This window comes from Drosophila bipectinata, chromosome XL (assembly GCF_030179905.1).
Source record: "Drosophila bipectinata strain 14024-0381.07 chromosome XL, DbipHiC1v2, whole genome shotgun sequence".
Lineage (NCBI taxonomy): Eukaryota > Metazoa > Arthropoda > Insecta > Diptera > Drosophilidae > Drosophila > Drosophila bipectinata.
Window position 1 is genome coordinate 4,666,752 of NC_091734.1, and position 27,163 is coordinate 4,693,914.

The 27,163-nt window shown below is 37.2% G+C and overlaps 2 protein-coding genes across 11 annotated transcripts in view; one reads left to right on the forward strand and one right to left on the reverse strand.

Annotated features, from left to right (window-relative positions):
- Window positions 1-27,163, reverse strand: part of LOC108128862 (uncharacterized protein CG43867) — a 104,737-nt gene that overhangs the window by 11,038 nt on the left and 66,536 nt on the right. For 7 of the 10 annotated variants that reach the window (XM_017246764.3, XM_017246730.3, XM_017246722.3 and 4 more), the window contains one exon: window positions 18,327-18,389. In XM_017246764.3, coding sequence (XP_017102253.2) covers window positions 18,327-18,389 — 63 coding nt within the window. Of the gene's footprint in view, window positions 1-4,643; window positions 4,996-10,365; window positions 11,746-18,326; window positions 18,392-27,163 lie in introns of those variants that run through there. The other 3 variants (XM_070282884.1, XM_017246788.3, XM_017246795.3) reach the window with 3 other exon arrangements.
- LOC108128975 (uncharacterized) lies at window positions 19,791-20,279 on the forward strand. Its single transcript, XM_017246869.3, has one exon. The coding sequence runs from the start codon at window positions 19,809-19,811 to the stop codon at window positions 20,181-20,183; it is 375 nt and encodes a 124-aa protein (XP_017102358.1). The 5' UTR covers window positions 19,791-19,808; the 3' UTR covers window positions 20,184-20,279.

Here is a 27,163-nt window from a genome sequence, read left to right on the forward strand (position 1 = left end):
TAAGCAGAGGGGACCTGGATCTACATATATGTATAGTGTGTAGGGGGTACTCTTGAGGGAATATTTACACAAGACACTGAGAGAAAAATATATAAAAACTTGGGAATATAATATAATATAATAAATATTTAGTATATGATTTAATAATAAATATTTTAGAATATACGTTATAAAATATATAGTCTTGGAAGTTGGGTTTTTTTTTGGAAGAAAAAAGGTTTAAGGTTTGTTCTTATATGTAGGGTCTCTTGAAAGAATATTTCCCCAAGACACTGAGAGAAAAGAAGTCTACATTAACACCAGAGGTTAGAAGCTAAGTAGTTGAGTATTTTTTAAGAAGAAGGTTATATTCTATAGCCTCTAATATATATCATTTTTAAACTCAAACTACTTCTTCTATTAAAAACTTAAATCTTAAAAATTTTATTTATCATTTCTCTTAATTTTTAACTCAATTTTATTAAAAATTTCTTTCAGTGTCTTTGAAATTTCCATCCTAGCTCTGGCAATTTGTTAATATTTCTCAAAATGTGCCGCAACGCAAACAGAGTGTCGTGGCGCCCCACCTCCACCTTTCCTTTCACTAAAAGACCCTACCTCCCTACTCCCCCCATGCCTAAATCTTTAGATATTTTTTTTTCTTTGTGTATTTTTTCCTGCCACTCATACAGAGCCTGAAATCCAGAAGAAAAAAAATATATATATTTTATTTGCGTTTCTTGTGTTTCTTTGACTTCTTGAGCAAACAGCTGTACTCCACCGGCTCTGCATGTGCAACCCCCCTACTACCCCCTAGTTCCTGCCCCCACCCCTCCTCTCTCTGCTGACTGCCTCGACGTTTAATTTGGAGTCATGATTCCATTGTTATTTATAGTCAACAAAGCGGCAGCCGTTTGAGAGCTGCCACACTAGGAAGCTTAAGAAGGGGGGGACTGGCTGCAAAAAGAACGGGGATGGTGGGGGGGCATCAGTGGCAGAACCACTCAAGAAAACACTCCATAAAACATTGTAGCCGCCACCCCTCCATATTTTTGTACATTTCTTCCCCCCCAAAAAAAGTATTCTGTGGCACGCGCTTCTCTCTGCCTCTTCATTGTCGTCGTCTAGTCTGGGGCAACTGCCACTTATCTGCAGAATATCTATATATATATATATATATATATATTTGGGGGAGGGATATATCGTTAACTGCAGAAGTCAGGCAGCAGAAGTCTCCCCAAAAATTATCCAAAAAAATATTGATTTTCTTTTGAAGAGAAGATTCCTTTATTTCCAAAACCATAAAATCCCATTTTAATTACTTTCTTTTTTCGCGTCCTGATCCTTGGGAAATATGTAGTTAGTTCATCCCTTTTTTATCCCAAAAGGACAATGCTCTTTGTGAAAAATCCTGAAGCGATGATGCTGCGAATGATTTTCCCATTACAGTCACTGTCAATATTTGCAGCATGTTTTGGCAGCTTTGAAATTGAAAATGTGCATGTTTCACATTATCCTGGCTGGAACGTGGCTGTTAAACATGGCAATGCTTCATCATGCTTTGCCAAGCATCCTTTCTGCTTCAGGTCCTTGCTTATCCAACTCAACAACTCAAAAAAAAAAACTAAAAAAAAAAACCCAAAGGTTGGTTTGGACTTGAAAGATATCCTTTAGGGATTAGAAATTACTAACCAGTTACCATTAATATAAACCTCATCTTGGCCCTGGTCTTGATCATTATTTATGCATTATCCTTTCGGTTATATATGAGGTCGATTTAGTCCTTAATGGCAGTGCCAGCAACTGATTTATAATGCAGACACCGTTTGATGTATCTCTCCAAAGGGGGGTATATACATATATATAATATATATATGCAAAGAAGAAAGTTTTTCAAACCATCTGCCAGACAATAAACTAAAAACAAAAGTTTCACGCTTTTGATAAAAACTTTTTTTGTTTCCCAAAGGCTTATCCTTATCCTTTTTTTTTTGTGAAGAATTTAAGCTGCTATTACCCTGCTTTTATTTTTATTTCTAGACTAATTCCACAATTTTTTTCATGACTTTATTTTAGCTTTAAAAAAAAACTCTTATGATCTTGAAATTTTCCAGCTTCACAGCTGCTCTTGAGAGCCTTAAAATGGTGAAGGGGAGAAAGGAAAAAAGTCCTTCAGCCTGACTGGGCTGCCACATTGTCAAGTAGACTCCAGCTCTCCAAGTCTCCAGCTTTCCAGCTCTTCAGCTCTGCCAAATGGCAAACAATGTCCAGGACTCTGGCTTGAAGGATGAGGTTCCACGACTTTTCTGCAGGACTTTTTAATGGAAATTCTATGAAATATTTTAAGGCTGCTGCTCAATAGAAGCAGTTTGTGCTTTGGAAAGTCTTCAAAAATAAAAATTGAAGAAACCCCACCACACCCACAGTCTTCTCTTTAAAAGGGAATCCAATGCCAGGCCAAGACATGGGTTGGGTTTTCTCGGGCGTTGGGTGTAAATGATGTTTTTCCGCTCCAATGGCTCTGAGCTTCTTTTGGCTCTTAGCTCTTGGCTTTTAGAATTTCAAAATACAAAAATACCATTTACCATTTAACCATTTTTACCCATTCCGATCGAGTTAAATAGCTTTTCTCGATTCATTACAAAACTGCCAATGGCCTGGGGGTCTGGAAGGTATGAGGGTTTGGAGTTGGAGACTTGGGGCTTGGAGTTGGGAGCTGGAGGCTTGTGGAAGCTAACTCGTAAAGCCTGGGCGGACTTTAATTATGGAAACCCCACAAAACTCAAACCCCTGAAGAGCCTCCAATTGCACTTTGTTGTCGCAGTCCCAGGCAGTCGTGGTTTTTGTTCTTTTTTTTTTTGAGATACCCTTTATAGAAAAGGGTATATAGGGTTTTTAAATAGAATAATAATTATAAAGAATATGAGATGAGAGATTTTAAATTTATAATAATCTTATCATACGGAAAAAAATGTAAATTCTTTCAGAAGAGAAGATAAGAGTTTCTTCTCTCAATTTTCTTAAGTTTCTTAAACTTTGTTTTATTTAGAAAGTGTTTTTTGAAATATCTCACTAATTTTAAGAAATATAATAAGAAAATAGATAGTTTTCAGACTTTAATCTTATAGACTAACCAACTATAGAGACTATACAGACCCTATAGCCTTTAGGAATAGACTTAGAGTAGAGTCTTAACTTAGTAACTATCTAAAGAGTTTCAAAGAACTTACTAAGCTTTTCTTACAAAAATATCAACATATTTATCACTTAATATCTTTAATAAAATACCTAACCTACAGGGTATTACAAAGCTCTTAACACCCTTTAAAATAAAACCCCCTAGCCATACCTCTTTTTTTGTTATTTTAATTTAGAAAAAAGGCTTTTGTTGCAAAAGAGAACCAAACCGAGTTGGGGGGCCAAAAAAAAGTGCATTGAAGTGTAAGTGTCAGCGGAATGGGGGGGAGAGGCCAGTGGGGGGCCAGTGACTGAAATTCAGTAGACAGAACTGCGTAACAAAGGTTGTCATTTAAAAAAAAAAAAAAAGAGGAAAAACTTTGGGTCTTCGATCAAAACTCGTTAACGTGACCCTTTTGTCGAACCAATTAACCGTGCAACACGGGGCAAGGGGGGGACTCTTGTGGCGTCCACAAAGAACAAGAAAACTTACGGCAAGCAATTAAAAACATTTTCTTTCTTTCTTCAGAAAAGCTTTCTCCAAAAGCCCCCACCACACTCTCAGACTCCCACACTCCCTTCCATCAGTCTCTATTCTATTCCAACAACTCATAAATATTAGATTTTTATGAAGCATTCGCGACGACTGTTCACAGCTGGGGCCCCGCCGACACGTCAACCAAAAAAATAAAAAATAAAAAAACCAGTCAAGTAAGGGTCCGGGCCAACTTCTTAAGGTCTAGGACTGCCAACAAGATATTAATAAAAAAAAAAAATGAATAAAAAACTCAAGACATGTACTTTGTTCGGCCAGACAGTTCATTATTCGCACTTTGAGATTAGTGATTTCCTCAAAGGTCTGAGGATCTCAGATACATAGGGACTTCCCTCCAGATCTAAGTAGAGACCATAATACTTGGCTCTGAATTATGGATGGCATGTGTTCAGGGTTGTTGAGGGATATGTCATATAGCTGGAGATTAAAGATCTTTAGAGTAAGAGATCTATGACATGATTTTAATATTTTAGGGATAGGATGTAGGTATATAGTTTTGGTTTTAGAAAGTTTGGGAAGTATTATTATACGAGTAGGGGGTTTATAAAGAAAACTAAGCACGAATGAGTTAAGATCATCATCATTTCCATCGAAAAAGGTATTTTATCATGATATATATCCACTATATCATATATATAGTTATATTTTTAAAGGTTAATTATAATTTAAATACAAAATATAAAAAAAAGGTTGAGAAATCTTTGTTATATATCTCCAGGAACTCTTTCCAAAGCTTCTTTCATTAAGAATATCATTCTCTATAAGATCTATAACCTATATGATCTATTAAACAGCTTCTTAAGACTTTAAAACTAATTTAAAAATTTGTATTCAAACAATTCTCCTTCCAAATATTATATTAAAATAGGTTTTAAAACCTTCTAAAATCATTATATTTAAGATATCATATCTCTCTCCAAAAAATACATACATCGAGGACATCCTGTGCGTTGGTCCTTGCTGTCAGTTATCACTATTTTCGCCATTTTCAATGGGATTTCTCTATATACGTATATTCTGTATTTTCTGGCAATTTTTGCACTACTGACTGAACTGACTCACTGGATTCTTATAAGATCAGGGGTTTGCTTTGTGTGTGTTAGGGTTTGTTTTTATTTTTTTTTTTTTTTGGGTTCTGCCAGGGTTGGTTTCCCAAAGAACTCGAACAACACTCGAAATATCAAACACACACAGACCTACACCGATACCGAGACACACTCTCACGCACAACAATAATTCGCGTGGCCGACTAAAGAGTCAGGGGCGGCGAACCAAAAAAAAAAAGGTCAGAGGGGGGGTTTCGTTTTCGAAAACCGGTTTTCAGGTTCCAATCAGGGGGTAGACGGGCGGGGGTGGTGCCATTTAGGAGCAACGATCGCGAAGGGTTGGTTTTCAATTTCAAGTTCCAAGTTTCAAGTTTTTATTTTTAAAACATTATTTTTGTTTGTTTTTTAAAACTTTCATCACAGTAAAAAAAAAAATATATATAATATTTTATTTAATAATCTCTTGTATTTGTTTTTTATTTAGACTTTATTTAATAATTTTTATTTCCGTAGAACGAACTGAACGAAGTGCACGACTCGAGCTGCCAACAGGAACTGAATGAAGCCAAAACTGAAACTGAAACTGAAACCGAAACTGAACTCAACCGAATGGTTTGCGGGGGAAATGCTTTGGGAAATTCTGCTGCTAATGCTGCTGCTGCCTCTGGCTCTGCCTTAGTCTCTGACATTTTCCGAGGGAAATTCATTGCAGCAGCAGCAGCAGCTGAGGAGCGAGGGAAGTTCCAGTGATGCGTGCTAGTTTTATTTTTGGGGTGGCATCGTCATAGAACACGGGACATGGGCCAGGGGCCAGGGGCCAACCCACCCATCCTCCTCTTCATCATCTTTTATTTTTTATATATATATGTATTTTTATATATTTCTATATAAAGGATATTACCTTTTTTTGTTTCAATTTTTTGTGGCTTGTTTTAAGAGTCTTTTTATGACTTTGAAGGCTTTTTAGGTCTTTTATAAATAATTTTTATTGAATTTTTGAGGTTTAAATTAATTTAATAAACACTAGAACCTTCAAAAAATTTTTAAATATTTTTTTAGTCATTTATAAAAAATATTTAACCCTTTAAGTCTTAATAAAAAATATATATTAGCTCTTTAAACACTTTTCTATATATTTATTTACATTTCTTTATATTTTTAGGTAATTTCTTTTTAAGAAAATAAATATTATAAGCCCTATTTTACTTTCTTTTAACTCCCCCTTTCAAAATCATTAATTTTAAATAAAATTTCTTAAGCAACTTTAATAAAATAAACTACCTCAATATTAATTAACAAAGTTTTATTTTATTTTATTTCCTCCTGAAGGGAAAACTCATGGTATAGTCATGTCCTGTTTGTTATCCTTGCCCCACGCATGACTCACAATGTCAATGACTTCCCCAAAAAAAAAGAAGAAAAGAACTCCTCCAGCTGGAGACGGATGTCAGTTTGGATGAAAGTGCGTGTCATGTGGCGGACTGGGCAGCTCTCAAAGGGGAAACTTAGGAATCTCCTTTGAAGGATCAGTAGGATGAGCTGGGGGAGTCAGGTGCTGGTGATGGTGATGGTGATGGGGCTGGTGCTGGGACTCGTTACTTGTCAGATTATATGTGTTGGTTTTGTTGAAGTTCAGTTGAATGGCAGGAACAGCCAGCAGTGGCGCCAGGCAATTTGTCTCTGTTCCGCCCAAAAACCTCACCCATTCATTGCCCAAATATGTTGCCATTTTTTTTTGTACCTCCTCCCCCCTCCTGAGGCAGGACTCGGCTCTTTGGCTGATTGTTTGCGGTTCGGTGTTAACAATTTGCCTGATTAAAGGCCAGGAATGGGACTAGAGCGATGACTCAGTTGCCGGGCCATCCATCAGGATGCCAAAAGATTGCCTCCAGACAACGGCGACACCATCCAGACAACCAGTTAGGGTCCTGGATGGCGGCCAACTTTCCCTTAGATATCCCTTTATATTTTTTTTTTGGATTTCATAACACTGCTTGGAGTTGGATGACCCAAAGCACTGTGCTTTTGTGAAAGTATCTTGCGGATATCTATCACATCATTTCGGTTTCGGAGTCGCGACTTCTTTACGCTATTTATAAATATTTATGCGGCCCCGCGACTCATGTCTTCTGACTAGTGCGTGGCTCCATCATCGGTGGAAGTGGATGTGGATGTGGATATGGATGGGGATGGGAATGTGGATGTGGAAGTGCAAGTCAGCTATATAGAAACCTCTGCCCAGAACAGAGCAAATGATGTCGTCGCCGGGCTGATGAGTTTAAAATAAAGAAAGTCCAAATTGCAAAAAAACTAAGTGGTTTTGGAGATGGGGGAGATGGGGAAGTATTCTTAAGATATGGGGGGGGTATAAGCTTTTAGGAAATTTAATAGGAAAATGTATTTAAAAGTACCAAGAATATGTACTAAGTATGTAAGAATTTATGAGATATATTCTTGAAGGTTAAAGCTCGAAACTTTTCTATATTTCTAAAAAACACAACTTATCTATAAGATAATATAGTATAGTATATAACATAATATGTATCAACTACTATAAGAATGCTATAGATCATACCTACATAGATTATAGGATACCTTTCAATATCTCAGATACTTTAAATATAATTCTTTTTATAGTTTCATAGTCTTTCATAATTTCTTCAAAGCTTTCTTTCTAACTATCTTCTGCCTTAAAAAAGTATCTTAAAATAAGATACATTTCTTAATAAACTTCTTAGTATAAAAATCCATACACCCCTAGAAGTACCCGCCAAAAAAAGTACTAAAAACTATAGTCTTGGAGGTGGAGAGGCGCCTGAAAAACATTACATTTTTCAAATACAGAGAGTCTGAGGAACAGGGACTGGGATCTAAGGCCTTGCCTCCATAGCCATAGCTATAGTATCTAGTAAGTATCACCATTGGACACTGTGGAGTGTGGGCGACGATGAACGACTCCCAGGGAAAGTGGCAACTTGGAGCTGAGGGCTGAAAGGCCAAGAAGACTCGGCACTGGTACTGGCACTCCGATGACGGATGCATGCATCATTAATTCAACAGAAACAATGTTCAACAGCCAAATGGCAGGGGGGGTGGGGCTGTGGCAGGGGGAGGTGGGAAAGTGGAGACAGAGGTCCGCCAACGCTTTACTTTTTCTATAATCGAAATGCACTTGGGAAATGAAAAGGTAACGACTTGAGAAATGCTCTTTAAAATGGTACCTATATGTGGGTTGAAGTGAGAACTAGTTGGGAATTATAGGAACTAGAAGAAGGAAATAAAATATATATTTTTAAAAGATAAACCTATCTGGAAGATATCTTAAAATTATACCTTAAAAAGGTATTTTTAATCTTTTAAATTAGAACCCCCCTTTTCAAATATCAACCTCTACTCTTCCCCTCCTTCGAGTAAACTCCAACATCCATTAAGTACTGGGTATCATTATACCCATTATACCCCGTTCAGTGACTATCGCCAAATGCAATTAACATTGTGGCCCACTTACGATGCCGCGGATTGGATTGGTCTTGGAATGAGATGGGAGTAGGTGCCTCGGCCTCTGCTTCTGCCTCTGCCTCTTTGCCCTGTTTACTATGTGTATCTTTGTATCTTTGCATCTGAAACTGGCGCATCTAATCAATGTTTACAAAGAGATAAATGGCCAGTCAGTGCAAGAAGTGCAGTTCAGTCGCTTTCCCCCCCCAGATCCACCGATCCGCCGATCCACGTGCCACCACCTCGAGCCCGAGGCAATCAATCAACGTGCTGCCACTGTGTGCTGCATCATCCTGCTGAATGCGAATGTATCTGACGGATGATGCAGCAGAGTAGTAGCTACGTAGCACCCACGTTAATTGAAACTGCAGTCTAGAAGGGGTGGTGGTGGTGGGCAATGATGGGGATTATTCATCATGCAAACAATCAAAGAGTCGACGGATGGCCGATAAGTAAAAAAAATTCAATCAACAGGCGCTGCTGCTGTTGACCCACTTGACTAGTACCACCCCTCCCCATTACCTCCCCCCTTTTGGAGGGGCAAAAAGGTTAAAAGTTCAAATGCGAAATGTTTAATTGGATTTCCAATGGAAGCTAGATAGATACATAGATAGAGAGCCACTCTGGCCATAAATTATCCAACAGCCAACCCGATTTTGAAATGCGTCATGTGATATATATGCACATAAATTAGTAATCTAAAATTAGGATTCTTTCCTCTAAAAATTAATACGGAATTTGTCAGGTAGCTGGTCTGCTCAGGTGGGCGGTTCCAGAAGGGCTGTCCGAAATATCCGAAATATGTTTCCAAACTCATAATTCAGTTTTGGGGGAGAATTTGTCACAGGAAGGAATTAGTTTTCACAATCTTGAGATTTACAAGAAGATTCTTTTGGGATATATTTTATATGATTTTCAGAAAATAAACTTTGGAATTCGGGTTCTATGTTTTGGTTTTTTTTTTGGGGGGAGAGTCTTCTAAGGAATGTTGGAGGCTTTTATTCGAAAAGGAATTTCATAAAATAGTGCCAAGAATTTATATGAAAATACTCCATTCTACCTTTAAGTTTTTGGTTTTAAAATATTCTACATTTTAGATCTAAAAAAAGTCCTAAAGAAAGATTGATATATTAAAGATAGATCCATGAAGTATAATTTCCCAAGTCTTGGAAGTAGAACCTATGGAAGATACATGGAAGAACCTATTTTCAAGATACAGATATTATTTTAAGGGTATTTTCGTAGGGTTATCTGTTTAAAGTAGAACCTCTATAGGTCTGTTATATTCTGTTGTATAATAGAAATCTTTTTAGAGATACAGAAATTAAGGATGTAGGAGTATCTATAGTATAACTCCTATAGTATACCTCTATATAACCCCTCTATAACCTTTATATCTATAGTATATAGTTTAAAGTATAGCCCATAGAATATAACCCCTTTTTAGGGATCCTGATATTATATTAAGGATACTTTCGTAGGGATTTCTGTTTAAAGTAGATCCTCAATAGGTCTATTCTATCATATTTTACATTAGAACCCATTTAAGGATACAATAGTAGTAGGATACAACCCATTAAGAACTTCAAGTAGTATCTATAGTAGAAAGCATATTTTTTAAGATAAATTATTTCTGAAGAATGCTCTTTGAGAAGTATCTATTTAAAATAGATCCTAGATCCTAGAAATAAAAGCCCATTTAAGAGATAATGTTATTATATTAGGGCTGCCTTTGTAGGAGTTTATATTTAAAGTAGAGCCTCTATAGGTCTACAGCATTTAGAGATCTCTATAGATTGTATTTGAATATAGAACCCATTTTAAAGATACAGATATTGTATGAGATATTAAGGATGATTTTGTAGGACTATATAATTCTATAGTATAGAAACTATTTTAGGGTTAGGGATATATTTTATTAGGAACGCCTTTTTAGTAGTATCTGTTTAAGTTAGAACCCATTTCAGAGATATAGATATTATATTATGAATGCTTTACAAAGGCCATTCAAGATACTATCTGATTGAAGTACTTCAAGTAGAAGAACCTACATTATAGAACCTTTTTAAAGGCTCCTGTTCTAAGGACCATTTCTTGGATGAATCTTACCTTCTTCCTATAGTTATCCATTTCTATAAAAATTCTATTCGTTGCTTTTGATGAGATTCTTATCCTTTTTTTTTGATAATGGAAGCTTATATATATCTTCCTTCGTTGTATTATTTTTTCTCTCTCACTCTCACTCTTAGTGAAGATACTTATTACTGTTATTGTTAACTGTTACTTTTACTATTGTTGCTCTTGTTGTTGTTGCTCTTGTTGTCGTTGTTGTTGGTATATCCTTTGTTTGGGAGGAGAGGTGGCGATGGGAAAGCAAAAGCGACACCGACGACGCTTTCCCAAATATCCTTCTGTCCAAATTATCATATTTTATTGTTGTTGTTGTTGTTGTGGTTTTTTTTTTTTTTGGGGGTGGTAGCACCTGCTAGTTTTTCCTTTTTATTCCTTCTCCCACATGTCCTTGTTGTCCTTTTTGGTTCTTGTTCTTCCTAAAAGGATTCCTAAGGGTTAACTGTTGTTTGTTGTTGCATGTAGCGGCATTTTTTTTTTTATCTAATTATTTCACTTATTTGTATCCTTTTTAGATTCTGCTATATCCTGTTTCCTTCGTTGTTGTTGTTGTTTTGTAAATGGACGTTTTTGTTGTTGTTGTTGCTGGCGTTTCGTTTTCTTTTTTTTTTTTGACTTTGGCTTAATTTTGATATGTGTGTTTTTGTTTTTTTGGCTTTGATTTTGCGGCGTCCTTGTCCTTTGTCCAGTGTCCTTTGAGACTTAGCGTGTGTCTGTGTGTGTGTGTGTGAGCTTTAAATTGTTTATAATTTTTTTAAGCTTCCTATTTTTATTGTATTTTGTCTGTCATTTACTGCCACTGGTGCTTCTTCTTCAGCACTTCTTTCCTTCCTCCTTTTCTTCTTCTTCTTGGGCTTCCTATCCTTCGTCTTCGACTTCTTCTTCTTCTTCCTCGGCAGTCAGCTGTCATTGACATGTGCTCTCATCGTCTCTCCCGCTTTCTTTCTCTCGCAAGCTGTGCTGGTATTTGTGCTCTCTCTCTCTCCCGCTCTCTCTCTTGTACTGCTTGTAGTGTTGTAAGCTACCCCCTCACGCTCTCACCGCGAGAGCAATGTGAATGGCCGCCCTGCTTTGTCGATTTGGTGTTGTACAATGCAATAATGTTATGTTTCTTCAAACTAAAGAATTTGTTTATTAATTTTTTTTAAAGAAATAGCACACACTTAATGACACAAGCGCTTACACAACTTTATTTTTTTTTTGCTGGAAATCTTTGTTGAAAAATCAATCAGCACTTTAATTTCCTTCAGATGTGTCTCATGTCACAGCCACTATTTCAACTGTTATGTGTATGTGGGACGTGTGTGCGCGCGCCTTTTACCGCGATGACTTCACCGTTACGCGTCGAATAAGTTTATGGCCGATATTTTATTTCAAACACTGGTTGCATTTTTTAGTAATTACTTTTGTATTTTTAAAGTAAATTAAAAAAAAAAATCGTAATTGTAACTTTCGGGTGACAGACTCGCGCAGCTACAAGTCTTCTTTTGCACAATTTTCACGCTCTGCTTTTTGTTACGCTGATTCTTCCCTTCTCGACTGTCAGTCCTGTTCTCTCTCTCTCTCTCTCTTTTATCAGATTCTCTCTTTTACCATTTCTCTCTTGCTTCATTCAGCTTTTTAGGATATTATTTTTTTTTTTGGTTGCAAGTGTTGTTGTTTTTTTTCGGGGTTGTTTTCTCTGTCCGACAGACAGCTGGAGGTTTAAAAAATGCAATTTCTCACGCTTCTCTCAGTGCTGCTTCTAGCACTTGTCAAGCTTTTCAACCCCTAGCTGTACAACACTGTAAGAAATTATATAATCATAGCATAGTTTATAGGGTTGCTTATTGGATTACTTCTTTGATAATTTTTTGCCAACATTTTTCTTTTCAGTTTACAGTTTGAGAGTCACTGTCTTTTATTCAGTTTGACATGTATTGGCTTCTTTTTGTTATTGTTGCTTGTTTTCGTTTTCCAACACTTGTCGGCCATGTGCTTGGCCCCGCGCAGTATGCAACACCTACCGCCCCAACGCTTTGGAGTTGCTACCCCTTTCGAAAACTCCTAATTGGCCGCGTCGAGGCATTTCAAAGTGTTCTCATGTTTACATTTTCGTTTTGTAATGCATAATTAATGCGATAAGGCGGCAGGATATGGGTTGGGGGGACGGAGGCGACCGGGGGCGTATTTGAACCCTTTTCCTAAGTTAACAGTTAACGGCAACAGCTTGTCCTGACGGCAAAGGATAAATAATCAAAAGGGAGGAGATGGGGCGGCGGGGGGGCCATGAATATGAGAGCCTGCAACCTCTGACCTTGACAGGGCCAGAAGGGTTGCCTAAATATTGACTCAAGGAGTGTGGGGTGGGGGGCTCACCCCCAATTTTTGGAGTCCTTTTTGGCATTTAAGGAAATTGAATTGAAAGTTAAATGGTTATTGTAAGGACTACACATTTAATTTTATTAAGTTTTCGAGGGTTTTACAGTTTCAGTTTTTTTTCTTCTATAATTTGATAATTGAGGTTAGAGAATTCTTTGAAAGTTTTGGGGTATTGGAATAGTACTGGCTGGAAGGAATGCCATTTTATTTAAATATTTGTGGTCTTTAATATAGACTTTAGAGTTTCTATAAGGGGTTATAATCTCGGATATCTCTTATAATATCTCTCTATAATAAAATTATTCTTAAAAAACTTCTTATGAAGGATTTTGTGATTATTAGTAGTACTATTGGGACTGTTTGTAGGACTTGTAGAGAAAGAAATCATTAAAATATCATTATTATATTCATGGTTATGAATAGTTATAAGTTTTTTGAGGTCTTATAAGGTCCTAAAGTGTTAAAAAATCCAAAGAATTTTTCCCAAAAACGTCCGAATTTAAGTTTTGAAAAAAGTATATATTATGTACTTATATGGGAACACACTAGGTTATCTACTAGTTTCCAGTATCTACTCTTTACTAGATACTAGTAGTACTACAGAGTTTTTATAAAGAGCCTATAAAATGTATTATTTTTTTATGTTTTATGTATACTACTTATAGTTCTAAAGAAATACCTATTATACACAATTATTATACTATTCATACTTTTCTTTATAGAATATATAAGGTCTTATTTCCCCTCAGACCTTTTTTTGAAATTCCTAATCTTAAAAAAAGCAGAGTTAATGCTTCACAACCCCCCCAAAGAAGCTAATAAAAGCTAATCCAGTAGGCTTTGTTATTCCTAAGACCCTCTTCTACAGAAATCCATCAATCATTTTTAATATCCACTCCTTTAAAGCCCCCCTGACACTTTCCATAATAGTTCTAATGAGTTAACCCGTTTAAAGCCCCACGACGACTAATTGAAGCATAAGTAATGCGGCTGTGTTAACGACTTGGCTAAAAAACACCATATACCATACCATACTGTCTATCCCCCCGGAAAGGGGTTGGACCGAGGAAAATCGGTCTTAAAAAGGGGGTGGCTAGTTAACAATCCACGTGTTTGTACATGAATTTAATCTCGACGCAAACAAAGTAACAAGAATTCAATTTGTCACAGTGGTTGGGCCCAGTGGTGTTTTTTTTTTTTTTGGGGTTCCAAGTTCCGGATTTTGGGCTCTGCATTCTGTAGTATAGTATTCCCGTTACCCGGTTCCGGGTTTTTGCTCAACAATCCGGCGGAGCAGGCTTGGTGGCTTGAGGTGGCCAAGGAAGCCAAAGGCAAACACGGCCTGGCAACGGTAACTGAGAGAGATAGGCCCAAGGATCTGGGTTTGGGGAGTTAAATAAAGCACTGAGAGAAAAAGCTTATGATCATTTTTAAAATATTAAAATTAAGTAAGAGTTAGAAAAGGATCTATCTTAACTTTAAGATAGGCTCCCTATTTTTATTATAAATTATTTTTATAATTGCTTATTATTTTCTCTTAGTGTAGATGGCATTTTCAAGGTGGGGGTGTAAATATTTGCATTTCGCTTGTTTTTTGGGGTGTTGCGTTTGGCAAACCGAACAGCCTCCGGGGACTTGTTAATGCAAACAATGCGGATTTGATATTGAAAGCATCGCCAGGACTACGAGAATATAAGGAGGATGGATCAGGTAATCGGAGAGGGAGAGGGGGGGAGGGATGGAGGGTCGTGTGTGTATGTCCTTGCTACTGATGGGGTAGTTTTATTTTCAACAGAGGGGAGGCTGTCTAAAGCTCCGTTTCGCTTGCAACCGCACGAACTCCAACGCAGTGCCTGCATTAATGTTTATTTCCGGTTGAAGAGGTGGGGCGACTGAAGGGGGATGGGCGGGCGTCCAGGGACGAGGACGGTGGATGCTGCCAAGCGACACTGAACGGAAGTCGATTTATGTTCTGTGTACCAAGCTAAACACGATGTGTCATCTGCCATTACCCATAGCCCTTTCCAGGCGTCGAACAAAAAAATTCTCCCAAAATATTCACTACCATTTTTGGGGCCTCGATTAGGGTCCATTGCCAAGACCATATCTCACTTAATATCCACCTGATCCTTATGTGAGATATCTTAAACGATTTGCAGATCGATTCTACGCAAATCTGCATTAAAATCTGAGAACTAAATATTTTTTCGATTTTTTTCAAAATTTTCTGATGGTCCCCTTGGAAAATGCTGGATTTCCCTATCTGGCCCTTGGCATGTCTATATCTCAGGCAATTCTTATCCGATTCTTAAACGGAATACCTCAAACGATTTGTGGATCGATTCTCCACAAATCTGCATCAAAATCTGAGAACAAAATATTTTTTCGATTTTTTTCAAAATTTGCTGATGGTACCCCTAGGAAAATGCTGGATTTCCCTATCTGGCCCTTGGCATGTCTATATCTCAGGCAATTCTTATCCGATTCTTAAACGGAATACCTCAAACGATTTGTGGATCGATTCTCCACAAATCTGCATCAAAATCTGAGAGCAAAATATTTTTCAGATTTTTTTCAAAATTTTCTGATGGTACCCCTACAAAAATGCTGGATTTCCCTATCTGGCCCTTGGCATGTCTATATCTCAGGCAATTCTTATCCGATTCTTAAACGGAATACCTCAAACGATTTGTGGATCGATTCTCCACAAATCTGCATCAAAATCTGAGAACAAAATATTTTTCAGATTATTTTCAATATTTTCTGATGGTACCCCTACAAAAATGCTGGATTTCCCTATCTGGCCCTTGGCATGTCTATATCTCAGGCAATTCTTATCCGATTCTTAAACGGAATACCTCAAACGATTTGTGGATCGATTCTCCACAAATCTGCATCAAAATCTGAGAACAAAATATTTTTCAGATTATTTTCAATATTTTCTGATGGTACCCCTACAAAAATGCTGGATTTCCCTATCTGGCCCTTGGCATGTCTATATCTCAGGCAATTCTTATCCGATTCTTAAACGGAATACCTCAAACGATTTGTGGATCGATTCTCCACAAATCTGCATCAAAATCTGAGAACAAAATATTTTTTCGATTTTTTTCAAAATTTGCTGATGGTACCCCTAGGAAAATGCTGGATTTCCCTATCTGGCCCTTGGCATGTCTATATCTCAGGCAATTCTTATCCGATTCTTAAACGGAATACCTCAAACGATTTGTGGATCGATTCTCCACAAATCTGCATCAAAATCTGAGAACAAAATATTTTTCAGATTATTTTCAATATTTTCTGATGGTACAGAAAAATGCTGGATTTCCCTATCTGGCCCTTGGCATGTCTATATCTCAGGCAATTCTTATCCGATTCTTAAACGGAATACCTCAAACGATTTGTGGATCGATTCTCCACAAATCTGCATCAAAATCTGAGAACAAAATATTTTTCAGATTATTTTCAATATTTTCTGATGGTACCCCTACAAAAATGCTGGATTTCCCTATCTGGCCCTTGGCATGTCTATATCTCAGGCAATTCTTATCCGATTCTTAAACGGAATACCTCAAACGATTTGTGGATCGATTCTCCGCAAATCTGCATCAAAATCTGAGAGCAAAATATTTTTCAGATTTTTTTCAAAATTTTCTGATGGTACTCCTAGGAAAAGGCTGGATTTCCCTATCTGGCCCTTGGCATGTCTATATCTCAGGCAATTCTTATCCGATTCTTAAACGGAATACCTCAAACGATTTGTGGATCGATTCTTCGCAAATCTGCATCAAAATCTGAGAGCAAAATATTTTTCAGATTTTTTTCAAAATTTTCTGATGGTACCCCTAGGGAAATGCTGGATTTTCCTATCTGGCCCTTGGCATGTCTATATCTCAGCCAATTCTTATCCGATTCTTAAACGGAATACCTTGAACGAATTGTGGATCGATTCTCCGCAAATCTGCATCAAAATCTGAGAACAAAATATTTTTTCGATTTTTTTCAAAATTTTCTGATGGTACCCCTAGGGAAATGCTGGATTTTCCTATCTGGCCCTTGGCATGTCTATATCTCAGCCAATTCTTATCCGATTCTTAAACGGAATACCTTAAACGATTTCTGGATCGATTCTCCACAAATCTGCATGAAAATCTGAGAACAAAGTATTTTTTAGATTTTTTTTCAAAATTTTCTGATGGTCCCCTTGGAAAATGCTGGATTTCCATATCTAGGAAAATGCTGGATTTCCCTATGTGGCCCTTGCCATGACTATATCTCAGTCAATTCTTATCCGATTCTTAAACGGAATACCTTAAACGATTTGTGGATTGATGCTCCACAAGTATGCATGAAAATCTGAGAACACAATATTTTTTAGATTTTTTTCAAAATTTTCTGATGGTTTCCCTTGGAAAATGCTGGATTTCCCTATGTGGCCCTTGCCATGACTAGTCAATTCTTATCCGATTCTTAAACGGAATACCTTAAACGAATTGTGGATCGATTCTCCACAAATCTGCATCAAAATCTGAGAACAAAATATTTTTTAGATTTTTTTCAAAATTTTCTGATGGCACCCCTAGGAAAATGCTGGATTTCCATATCTAGGAAAATGCTGGATTTCCATATCTGGTCCTTGTCATGACTATATCTCACCCAATTCTTATCCGATTCTTAAACGGAATATCTTAATCGATTTGTGGATCGATTCTCCGCAAATCTGCATTAAAATCTGAGAACAAAATATTTTTCAGATTTTTTTCCAAAATTTTCTGATGTTACCCCTAGGAAAATGCTAGATTTCCCTATCTGGCCCTTGCCATGTCTATATCTCAGTCAATTCTTATCCAATTCTTAAACGAAATACCTTAAACGATTTGTGGATCGATTCCCCACATATCTGCATCAAAATCTGAGAACAAAATATTTTTCAGATTTTTTTCAAAATTTTCTGATGGTACCCCTTGGGAAAATGCTAGATTTCCATATCTGGCCCTTGCCATGTCTATATCTCAGCCAATTCTTATCCGATTTATAAACGGAATACCTTAAATGATTGGTGGATCGATTCCCCATCAATCTCAATTAGAAAACCTCAACAAAATGTTGTTTCAATAATTTTCGATTTTTGGTATGGACTCTTATAGGAAAGGGTATCCTTTTTCCTCTAAAAACATCTCGCCATGTTTTGGCAATTGTATATTACGCAATTGTTTTCCTGCCGCCCGAGCTGGTGACAACTTTACGTTGTTTTTCGACCAGCAAATGTTGTGGAGCACAGCTGTTGGCGAACAGCCCCCGTTCGGGCAGCCCTCCCCCACCAGGAGCCATCGGAAAAACTCACCTCTTTAATAACACGGCGCTTTAAAGCGCTCTTTAATGGTGTGGCTATTGTGCGGAGCTCCTGAAAGACTCCTCTAATGTCTGTTTATCCTTGTTTTAATTCCCACAATAAAAAGGGGAGGTTGGGGTCGGGGGTCAAGGGTGGCAGACTGCCAGTGGATGATGGGGTTGGGGTTGGGGTTTGGGTTTAGATGTTTGAGGTTTGGGTTCTAAATGCCAGTCATTTAATGGCTTACCTTATCTTCGGCTTCCTCGGCGCGTTCTTCCGCTTCGATGACGCGCTGTTCCAGCTCCGTTAGCTGAAATAAAAAAAAAAATGAGAAAAATGAGAAAACTTGGTTGGAAAACTCAAGCTGGTGGATGGATATTTTCCTATCTGTTGCAAGTTACTTAAATGCTGGAAATCATGGGGCTAATAGACAGTGTCTATCTGGGAGTTAGATTCCATGATTTTGGACATAAAAAGGGGGGGAAACGATTAGTTCTTATCGGTAATTTTGGAATTATGATTTCTACATGATTTCACAGGGGAGTTTGGAAAACGTAAATGGGGTTTAATGAAGTGGAAAAGGTAAACAAATATTTAATATTAATGTTTATTTATTTTAAAGGAAATTTAAAGCTTTAAAAATAGGGTTTTTTTTGTGATTTATTCCTGAAGAGGTTTCTAGGCATTTTTAATATTATTTTACAACTTTTTTTATAATAATTATACATTTTTATTTTAATAATATTTAATAAGAAATAATATTTTTTTAAATTATTTTCAACTAATTTTTAGCCAAGACACACTGTTATTTTCCCTTCTTAGCCAATGCACCAACCTAACCACCACTCTGTTCATAGCCAAGACACTTACCAATTTCCCTGTATTTGGCCATGGTGAGTAACTACAACTGCTCCATAGATGGCGGCAGTACTGCGGTTTTTGAGGTTTCTGTGTCACAGTTTTTCCTATTTTCCTCCCAACCCCTGAGCCTTGTCTATTTTCTGGCAGATCCCTCCCCCACCACCCCACGAAAAAATAGACACCCTCGCTTATCCATCAATGAATCAATCATGGGAAATGACACACAATTTGCGGTTAATAAGGATAATGCGCTTCGGGGTAATACAATTCATGGCCTGGGGATATATTTTTGCACCTGTTCAGGCTTTCAAAGCCATTACAATAATCATCGTTGGCAGGACATTTTCCCCAACAAAGGCGGAGGCTGTAAGGATGCGCGCTTTTAACTGCTCAATGAGGTGCCATTACGGAAGGTTAAAAGACATCCGGCTGGGGGGTTGGGGGATGTTCGTTGCTCTTCAAGAGGCCATCATTCCCTCTGGCAATTAATCACCCAAGTGGCCCAAGCCCAGAGCTTAAAAGTCTACAGGATCTCGTCTATTTTGAATGCCTTAAGTGCATTAATTTCCGCTTTTTATGCCATTCAAGTGGCCACTCCGGAAAAGTGGGGGGGAAAAGCCATTGATTGATGGCTGTCAAAAGCCAGCCTCCTTTATCCCATTCATAGATATTGCAACACTGATGATGAATAGAGTTGGAGAGACACCTGGCACCGAACCACTTCATGGTCGTTAAATGACTCTTGAGGCCAAAAACAGCTGTCGGGCGGCCCATCATGATCATAAAAAAGATTAAAACAATCCAAGAAGTCTCTATAAAACCAAAAGATCTTCAGATTAAATCCATCAGAATTAAAATCGGCTCAATAATGTGCACTCTTAGTGATTTCTTTTCGTGCATCAGGTCCCAGGATAACTCGGATACTGACTATACCAGTTCCACACATCGGCGGCATCATCTGGACGATGCCTACGAGCAAGTTGGCAAGGATATTCAGAACAAGACCTTGTCGCGAGATCAGCGCCGGAAGAGCAACAAGGATAAGCAACGTTCGGCCACGCTGCCCAACTCGACTTCCGGTGTGGGTTCAACTTCCGGTTTTACAGGAACTTGCATACGACCTTTGTCCCGGGACTTGCGTATCTCCTATGAGGCTTTGGAGCGGCATGATGAAATTTTCGGAGGTCCTGACATCGAAGCTGGAGAGTCTTCCACTAACCGACATATTCCCGATCAGTTTTAAAGGGGTGGGATATATATTATAACATATATTTTTTTAATATTTAAATAAATTATAATAGAGTTTTAAATGGGGTTTTGGTTATATTAAGTTTTAATATTTAAATCGATTTCTAAAGATTAAATAACTTTTTTAATAATAAACTCATTAACTAACCAATTATAAATATTTTTGTATAAAAAATACCCCCCTTTAAGGGTAAGTTTTATTTATTTCTGGAGTTGGAGAGAAAAGTTGACCAAAACTAATGGATTAAATGAAAATCTCAAAGGCAGAAAGTTAGGCCCCGGATTGGATGGCGTGCGTGAAAAGATTGTGGACTTTGAGGATTGCCAGTCCACGCCCACCACCACCCTTATGTAGATCCCATTAATCCCCAATCGAAATCGTAGGTGGGTGTAGTGTTGGGTGTGTGGCAACCAATTTGGTAGTTAATTGAGGGGAAAGGAAACAGTTTGAGCTTTAAGCCCGAAACATTTGGCATTAATTGGTAAGAGGCTAGAGGAAGACTGTGTTTCTTCAGACACTTTAGAGTGGGAAACAGCCAAACAGCCAAACAACCAAACAACTTTTACAACTTTTGCCACAAAAGACAGGAAAATAGAAAACCGAAACAGAAAAGCAAACAATGAGCGAGCAAAATCACCGCGAAACTAAAACAGTACGCCTGGAAAATGTAATTTCGCAGCCACGACTGCAATTCGCCCGCAAAACAAATGGCTCACAATGGGTGTTAGTTGCAACTGGTATTACTACTACTCCAACCCCTACTTTCCAGGAGGTCCAGGTGGTAGGTGACTTTTGGCCATTAGAGTCGGTTTAGAGGTGTCTTCTTCCACTTCGCGACAAAAGTTGCGCCGCCGAATGTCGCACTAAAACTTGTCGTTTTTCCTCGATTGTGGGTGAATATTTTCGGTGGCTTTCGCCCTTATCCGTTTGTTTCAACAGATAACAGTAAAATGGGTTAACGGGGGGTGGGTGTGCTACAAAAAGGATCTTGATAGTCGGCAAAATAGCCGCCCATTTCACCTTTAACCGATTGCGAATCCCAGTATCCCACTTGAATGACTTTCTTTTCTTTGTAATGGAGAAAGTTTTTAAAGGCTATAGGGCTAAGATATTGTATATACAAAGTTATATTTTTAAAATTTTGTTTTTTAAGGTTTTTTGTTAAAAATTGTGAAGTCTTTTGCTTTTAAAATTGACTAAACACGAGGATTTTTAGTAGCTTTTTGTGGGGGAATTTTCTTGGGTTAGCAACTTTATATACTCGTAATATTTAAATTTCTTCTTTTTGGAATATTTCTGAAAATTAAGTAGTATTTTTAGGAGGGATTTAAGATCAAAATATTTAATATTTGTTAGATTTTAAGTCAATAGAATTTTTAGTTACTTGTTTGTAGTTTTTTTTTTAAGAAATGTTTCAAAACTCTTCGTTAAAACCCACCTTCATGGCGTATACGTGATATTTAATATTTGTTGAAGAATATTTCTAAAAATTAATGTTTTTAAGAGTATTTTTTGTGAAGAAATATGTAATATTTTGTTTTAAAAGTTACCTTTAATAAACATGAGTTTTCAGTTATTTTGGGGGGTGTTTTTCAGAACTCTTCATAAACCTACATGGCGTATACGTGTTATTTAAGGTTTGTGGTAAAATAATACCTCTAAAATTATAACCTTTTATGTATTTAATCACAAACTATGTCCATATTTTTACTAATAAATATTATAAATAAAACTGTATAGCACTGAACGTATAAGTAATATATTAAGTAGGCATAGGCCTAATAATGATTTTAATATAATTAACTCTCCACTTTAAACAACCACCCAAAGTTCTCACCAAAAACTCTCAACAATACTTTAATAGTTTGCATTTAATAATATCATTTATTCATCAATAATGAAAATAAACTTGACACCAAAAAGAAACATAAATAATCTTAAATGAGTTAGAAATAAAAGCTTCAATCGAAAACAAACTAAACCCACACCCATTTAGTAACTCTAGTCAGCAAAGTATCCACAAACAATGGAAAATGTATCCCTTTATCCCATTCCCTATATAGGTAATATAATATATCTCATTAAAATAAACATTTTAGGCTTCTGTTTAATGGATTGAGGCACTTGACCAAATAATAAACGATATACACAAGTAATCCAAAACCGATTCCGAATCAGTAAGTAATCCAATATGAAATGCCATTGACTTTCATGGATTTTCATATGTTTTTGTCTGGCTGGTTGAGAGTGTTTTTTGATTGCAAAAAAGTTAATTAAAAATGTTGTTGTAATTGAATTTTATTGCATTGTTTGTTTGCATTTTGCTTTGTATTATATTGTGATATATTTTTTTATAATTTATTTTGCATAGACTATTGCGAGTCTATTTTTTTCTATTCGTTTGTCTGGCCATTATGCCATTTGTTGTCATTTGGTTTTTTGCCTTTTCCCGTAATTGGATTATGGAAAAAAAATATTAAAAAAATAGAGTTTTAATTAAACCGAATGGGTGTTGGGTGGTCAGATAAACAATTCCGGCAATCGGGGATCATCGAAGCCCTCCTCCTCCTCCCAGTACAACGTATACAGCTCCATGGGATTGAGGATGGTGTGAAATATCATTGGTGGTGTGGGCGTAGCATCGGGCATGGGAGTGGGTGTGGGTGAGGGGCTGCGACTCGAAATCGGACTCGGGCAGGGTGTGATAGTTAGAGTTGGGGATGGGGTGGCCAGGCGCCGGATCGGTGATTGCACTTTGATTATAATAATCTCCGGTGATTTGGGCCATTCGAAACTATCATAAACCACTGGCGGCGGTAAGGGAAGAACCGGTGACTCCTTCTTCTTGCGCCCACAACCGAATAGATTCACCAAAAATCCCAGGAACATCTTACAACGTTGCCCAATGTCTGTTGGCCAAACACTGACTCCAATGGATAGAAAACCCCTTCGAGCAGATGTCCAATAATCCACACAATCCACAGCAGTACCACCTGCATCCACAACCAGTATATGGTACCATCATAGTATATATCATATACATATGTATTTATGTATTTACTTTGGATTTCAGTAATCAGTAATTCGTAAACGGATGGATTACCAATCCCCTGGATTACCCTTTCATTCAGGGGGCAGGCTGACAAAATTAATTAAAATTAAAATTAAATGTCGCTCGTTGTTGGTCGTTGATTAAGGAAAGCGATCATGCATTATTCATTATACATTATTTGATGGCGAATCATCAATGAAGAGAGAGCCCTCCACAATCCACTGTCCACTCACCATATCGGCAAACGCATTAATGTACTTATGCAGTTATGTACATATCTGCATGGAATGCACATTATAATTACATTTATGGCCGCCCATCAAACTCAATGGGGCTAAAACATTTGCATAACGAATGCACCAAAACCTGCCTCCCATTCTATTCTATTTTTTTTTTTGCTTGGAACTCATTAAAGACTCGTAAGGACATAATGATTAAGGATATTTGTTTGAGGAAGTCGGAATATACTCTTTTTTTTACTAAAATACTTTGTATTTTGAGAGATTTCTACTGATATTCTCTTGAGCGGACACTAGCGGACAGTGATTTTAGGGTTTTATAGGTAAAGAAGTTAAAGGTCTTCTATTTTTTATAATAGATTCTACAATTTTTGAGGTTTATTTGTTTAATTTGAAGTTGCAACACTTCTGAAAAGCCCACATCTATGCTTATATTCTCTTAAGCGGACAGCTAACGGACAAGAATTTTTGGGTATAGTGAGTAAAGAAAAGATAGCTTTTATTTTTTATTATAGGTTTTAAGATTATTAAAATTTATTCATTATAATCCAAGTTTTTTCTCTACCGAAAACAAAAATGTTTGCCTTTATTCTCTCTAGCGGACAAATTCGCGGACAGAGGCTTAAGAGTGGAATTATAAACAAAATTGTTATGGTTTATGAAATCTAAGCACAACTATAAGCCTAAGATTTAAATTTCCAGACCCAGGACTTAATAGAACCCCAAATCTTAAATAAACCTCTCCATAACGGACAAAATAGCGGACATCCGCCAGCTAATTAGTTAACCCCCTTGAAAGGGTATACAGACAAGAGCAAGACAGACCCCAAAAAGAGACAGCTAGCTAAGAAAGAGAGAGAAGCACTTAAAGGTTGAGGTAAATGCATCTGTAAATGGTGCATGGCACGTTCAACAATTCAATTTTTTCGCCGTTCATGTTTGTTTTTCGTAACCGTCCAGTGACCGTCCTGTGACCGTCTCACTCACTCCCTTCAGCCAGCTTAACGGTCAATTTAATTGCGGAAAGAAGAAGAGTTAAATGAGGGACAGAGCCAGAGTGCCAGAGGAGCGAGAGGGACGTTAAAGGACCATCATCCTTTTTCCACCATCACCATCACCATCACCACCCAACAATGACAAAAACAATTTGCAATCTCTTAATCACACTCACTCACTCAACGTTACTTGCTACTTGCTTCATCTATCTATCTCTTTTCTTTTAAATATATCCATCCTTCTCTGTGATTTTAATTATGCTTAACAAGCTGAAGAATGAAGAAGTAGAAGCTGGAGCTGGAGTCTGGAATAAGACCGGAAGCGGATACACCAGCTGAGGAAGACAAATGAAGGCCACAAGTCTTCTGGGCAAGCTATCATTCCACATTTCATATTTCATATTTTTCACACATTTTCCACATTTTCCATTTCACACTTTATGCAATTCCATTTTATTAATATCTTCACACCGTTTAATAATTTTAAATAGCATATATATATAGATGACTTGAGACTTGAGAAGAGCAGCAGTCAGTCAGTCCTTTAGCTTAATCCTTTTATTTTGCAACTCTTTGTTGCATTGTTGGTTGCACTTTTCGTTGCCACTGGATGTTGCAAGCTATTGTTCTATTCTTTTTGCTAAATGAGTCCTTCAAAGGACTCCTTGTCTTGTCCTGTAATGTAATGTACGGCAAGTTTTCAAGCTATTGTGAGGATTTTACAAAACAACAAAGTAGCACAAAGAGTAGCCTTAATGCCTTACTCGGTTGGTGTCCGTTAGTGAGAGGTTTACTTAGTTATTCGGTTTTGTTTGGGTGTTTGGTGAAGAAGGGACTATAATAGGGGATATCATAAGGTAATATATACTATTAGTTAGATGCTATTGGGATTATCCCAAAAAAACATCATTTGTCCGTTAAAAGTGTCCGTTAAAGAGAGGATTACTTTGTTACTCGATCGTTTGGCTATAATATCCTTAAAAAAAGCTGATAAAAGTAGGAAATTATTGGAAAAAAGGCTCACTTATGTTGAAAAAAAAAGCTTTGTCCGTTAAAGTGTCCGCTAAAGGGAGGATCACATTTTTATAAGATATCATCAAAAGGATTTATTAACCAAGTGGCTATAATATCCTCAGAAAAGGCTGATAAATGTAGGAAACAATTAGAAGACTAAATATACTTTTATCTATAAAAATAACCTTGTCCGTTAAAAGTGTCCGTTAAAGAGAGGATTACTTTGTTACTCGATCAAAAGGTTTTGAATGAACAAGAAACTAAAATATGAATCAAAATAAACTAAAATATGATGTTTTTAGGTTCTTGAAAGTCTATACAAGCCTTGCCCGTTAAAAGTGTCCGCTGAAGAGAGGATTAGATATGCGGATATGAGGATTAGATTAAAGGATTAGACTTAGATATGCCCACTTGTTTAGCTAATTAATAAACAAAAGACTAAAATATTAACCAAAAAAGCTAATAAATGTGTAGAAACTATGAGAATACTATACTATTATCAAAAAACAAAAACTATGTCCGCAAAGTGTCCGTTAAAGAGAGGATTACATAGTAATTCGGTAAATTTTAGGTATTTCATGTAAAAGAGACTCCAAAATGTACAAAACAGTTGATATATGTAAGAAGCTATTAGACTAGACTATTTTCAAAAATAAAAACAAAACCCTGTGCACAAAGTGTCCGTTGGGCAGAGGTTTGGCTAGTTTCTCGCCAACCCTTAGGTATCTTCTGGTAAACACGTGACTTAAATTTATTACCTTGGCTGGCTATTGTTTATATTTTTTCTGGCTATTCCCCTTGCGCTTTTGCATTTTGCATAATTAAGAGATAGTAACTGGTGCGTGCTAAGCGTATAGTGGAGCTCTCCAGCTCCCACCTCCTAATGGAACTTTATATTAATTGCCAGGCATTAAGCTTTAAAGAAAAACCCGGTTTAAATAGCAGAAATAATAATGCTCGGCAGGATGGACAAGATGAGTGACTAAAAAGTAGGCCACCTATGGTGGTTTTTCTCTTTTTGGGGAAAATTCATGTCAATTGCACGAAGGCCAGTCCTCTAGAAAATAAATAAAACGCACCATGGCCGCCACTTTTCTCCCCACTTTTTGTTTGTGGTTTTTTTTTTGGCTTTAGGTCAAGTGGAAAGAGCCAACAAGCACAACAAGAATAACCACAACATGAAAAAGTAGGTTAACATGGGTTAAGGTGTGTCATTAACTTGCCACAAGCACACACACACTCCCCAGTGGGGGACCAACGAATTCTCAGCCACTGCCACAGGGTTTTATCTTCTCTTTACATGCCACAAAAATTCAATATTGATTTTAAAATTTTTACAAGAAAATTGTTAAGTTTCTTGAAATATTTTAGTTTTGGTGGCAAGTTCTCTGGAGATGGTTAATGTGCCCTTTGGGGTCGTGACTGGCTGGCTGGCTGATTAGGGATAATGTGCCAAGGACATGACGGCAGATGCACTTCCACCTGCCATCTGCCACCTGGTACCTGCTACCTGCTACCTGCACTTGCTAATTAAGCAGCTTTAAGCAGCCGTGGAAGTTAAGCCATCATCTAAATTGACACAAATTGGCAGGAGAGGCAAGTACACATCGCTTGCAATCAGATTAGACAATGTTGGCGCATCATGTGCTTTCGTCCTGGCAACAGCCAAGGCAG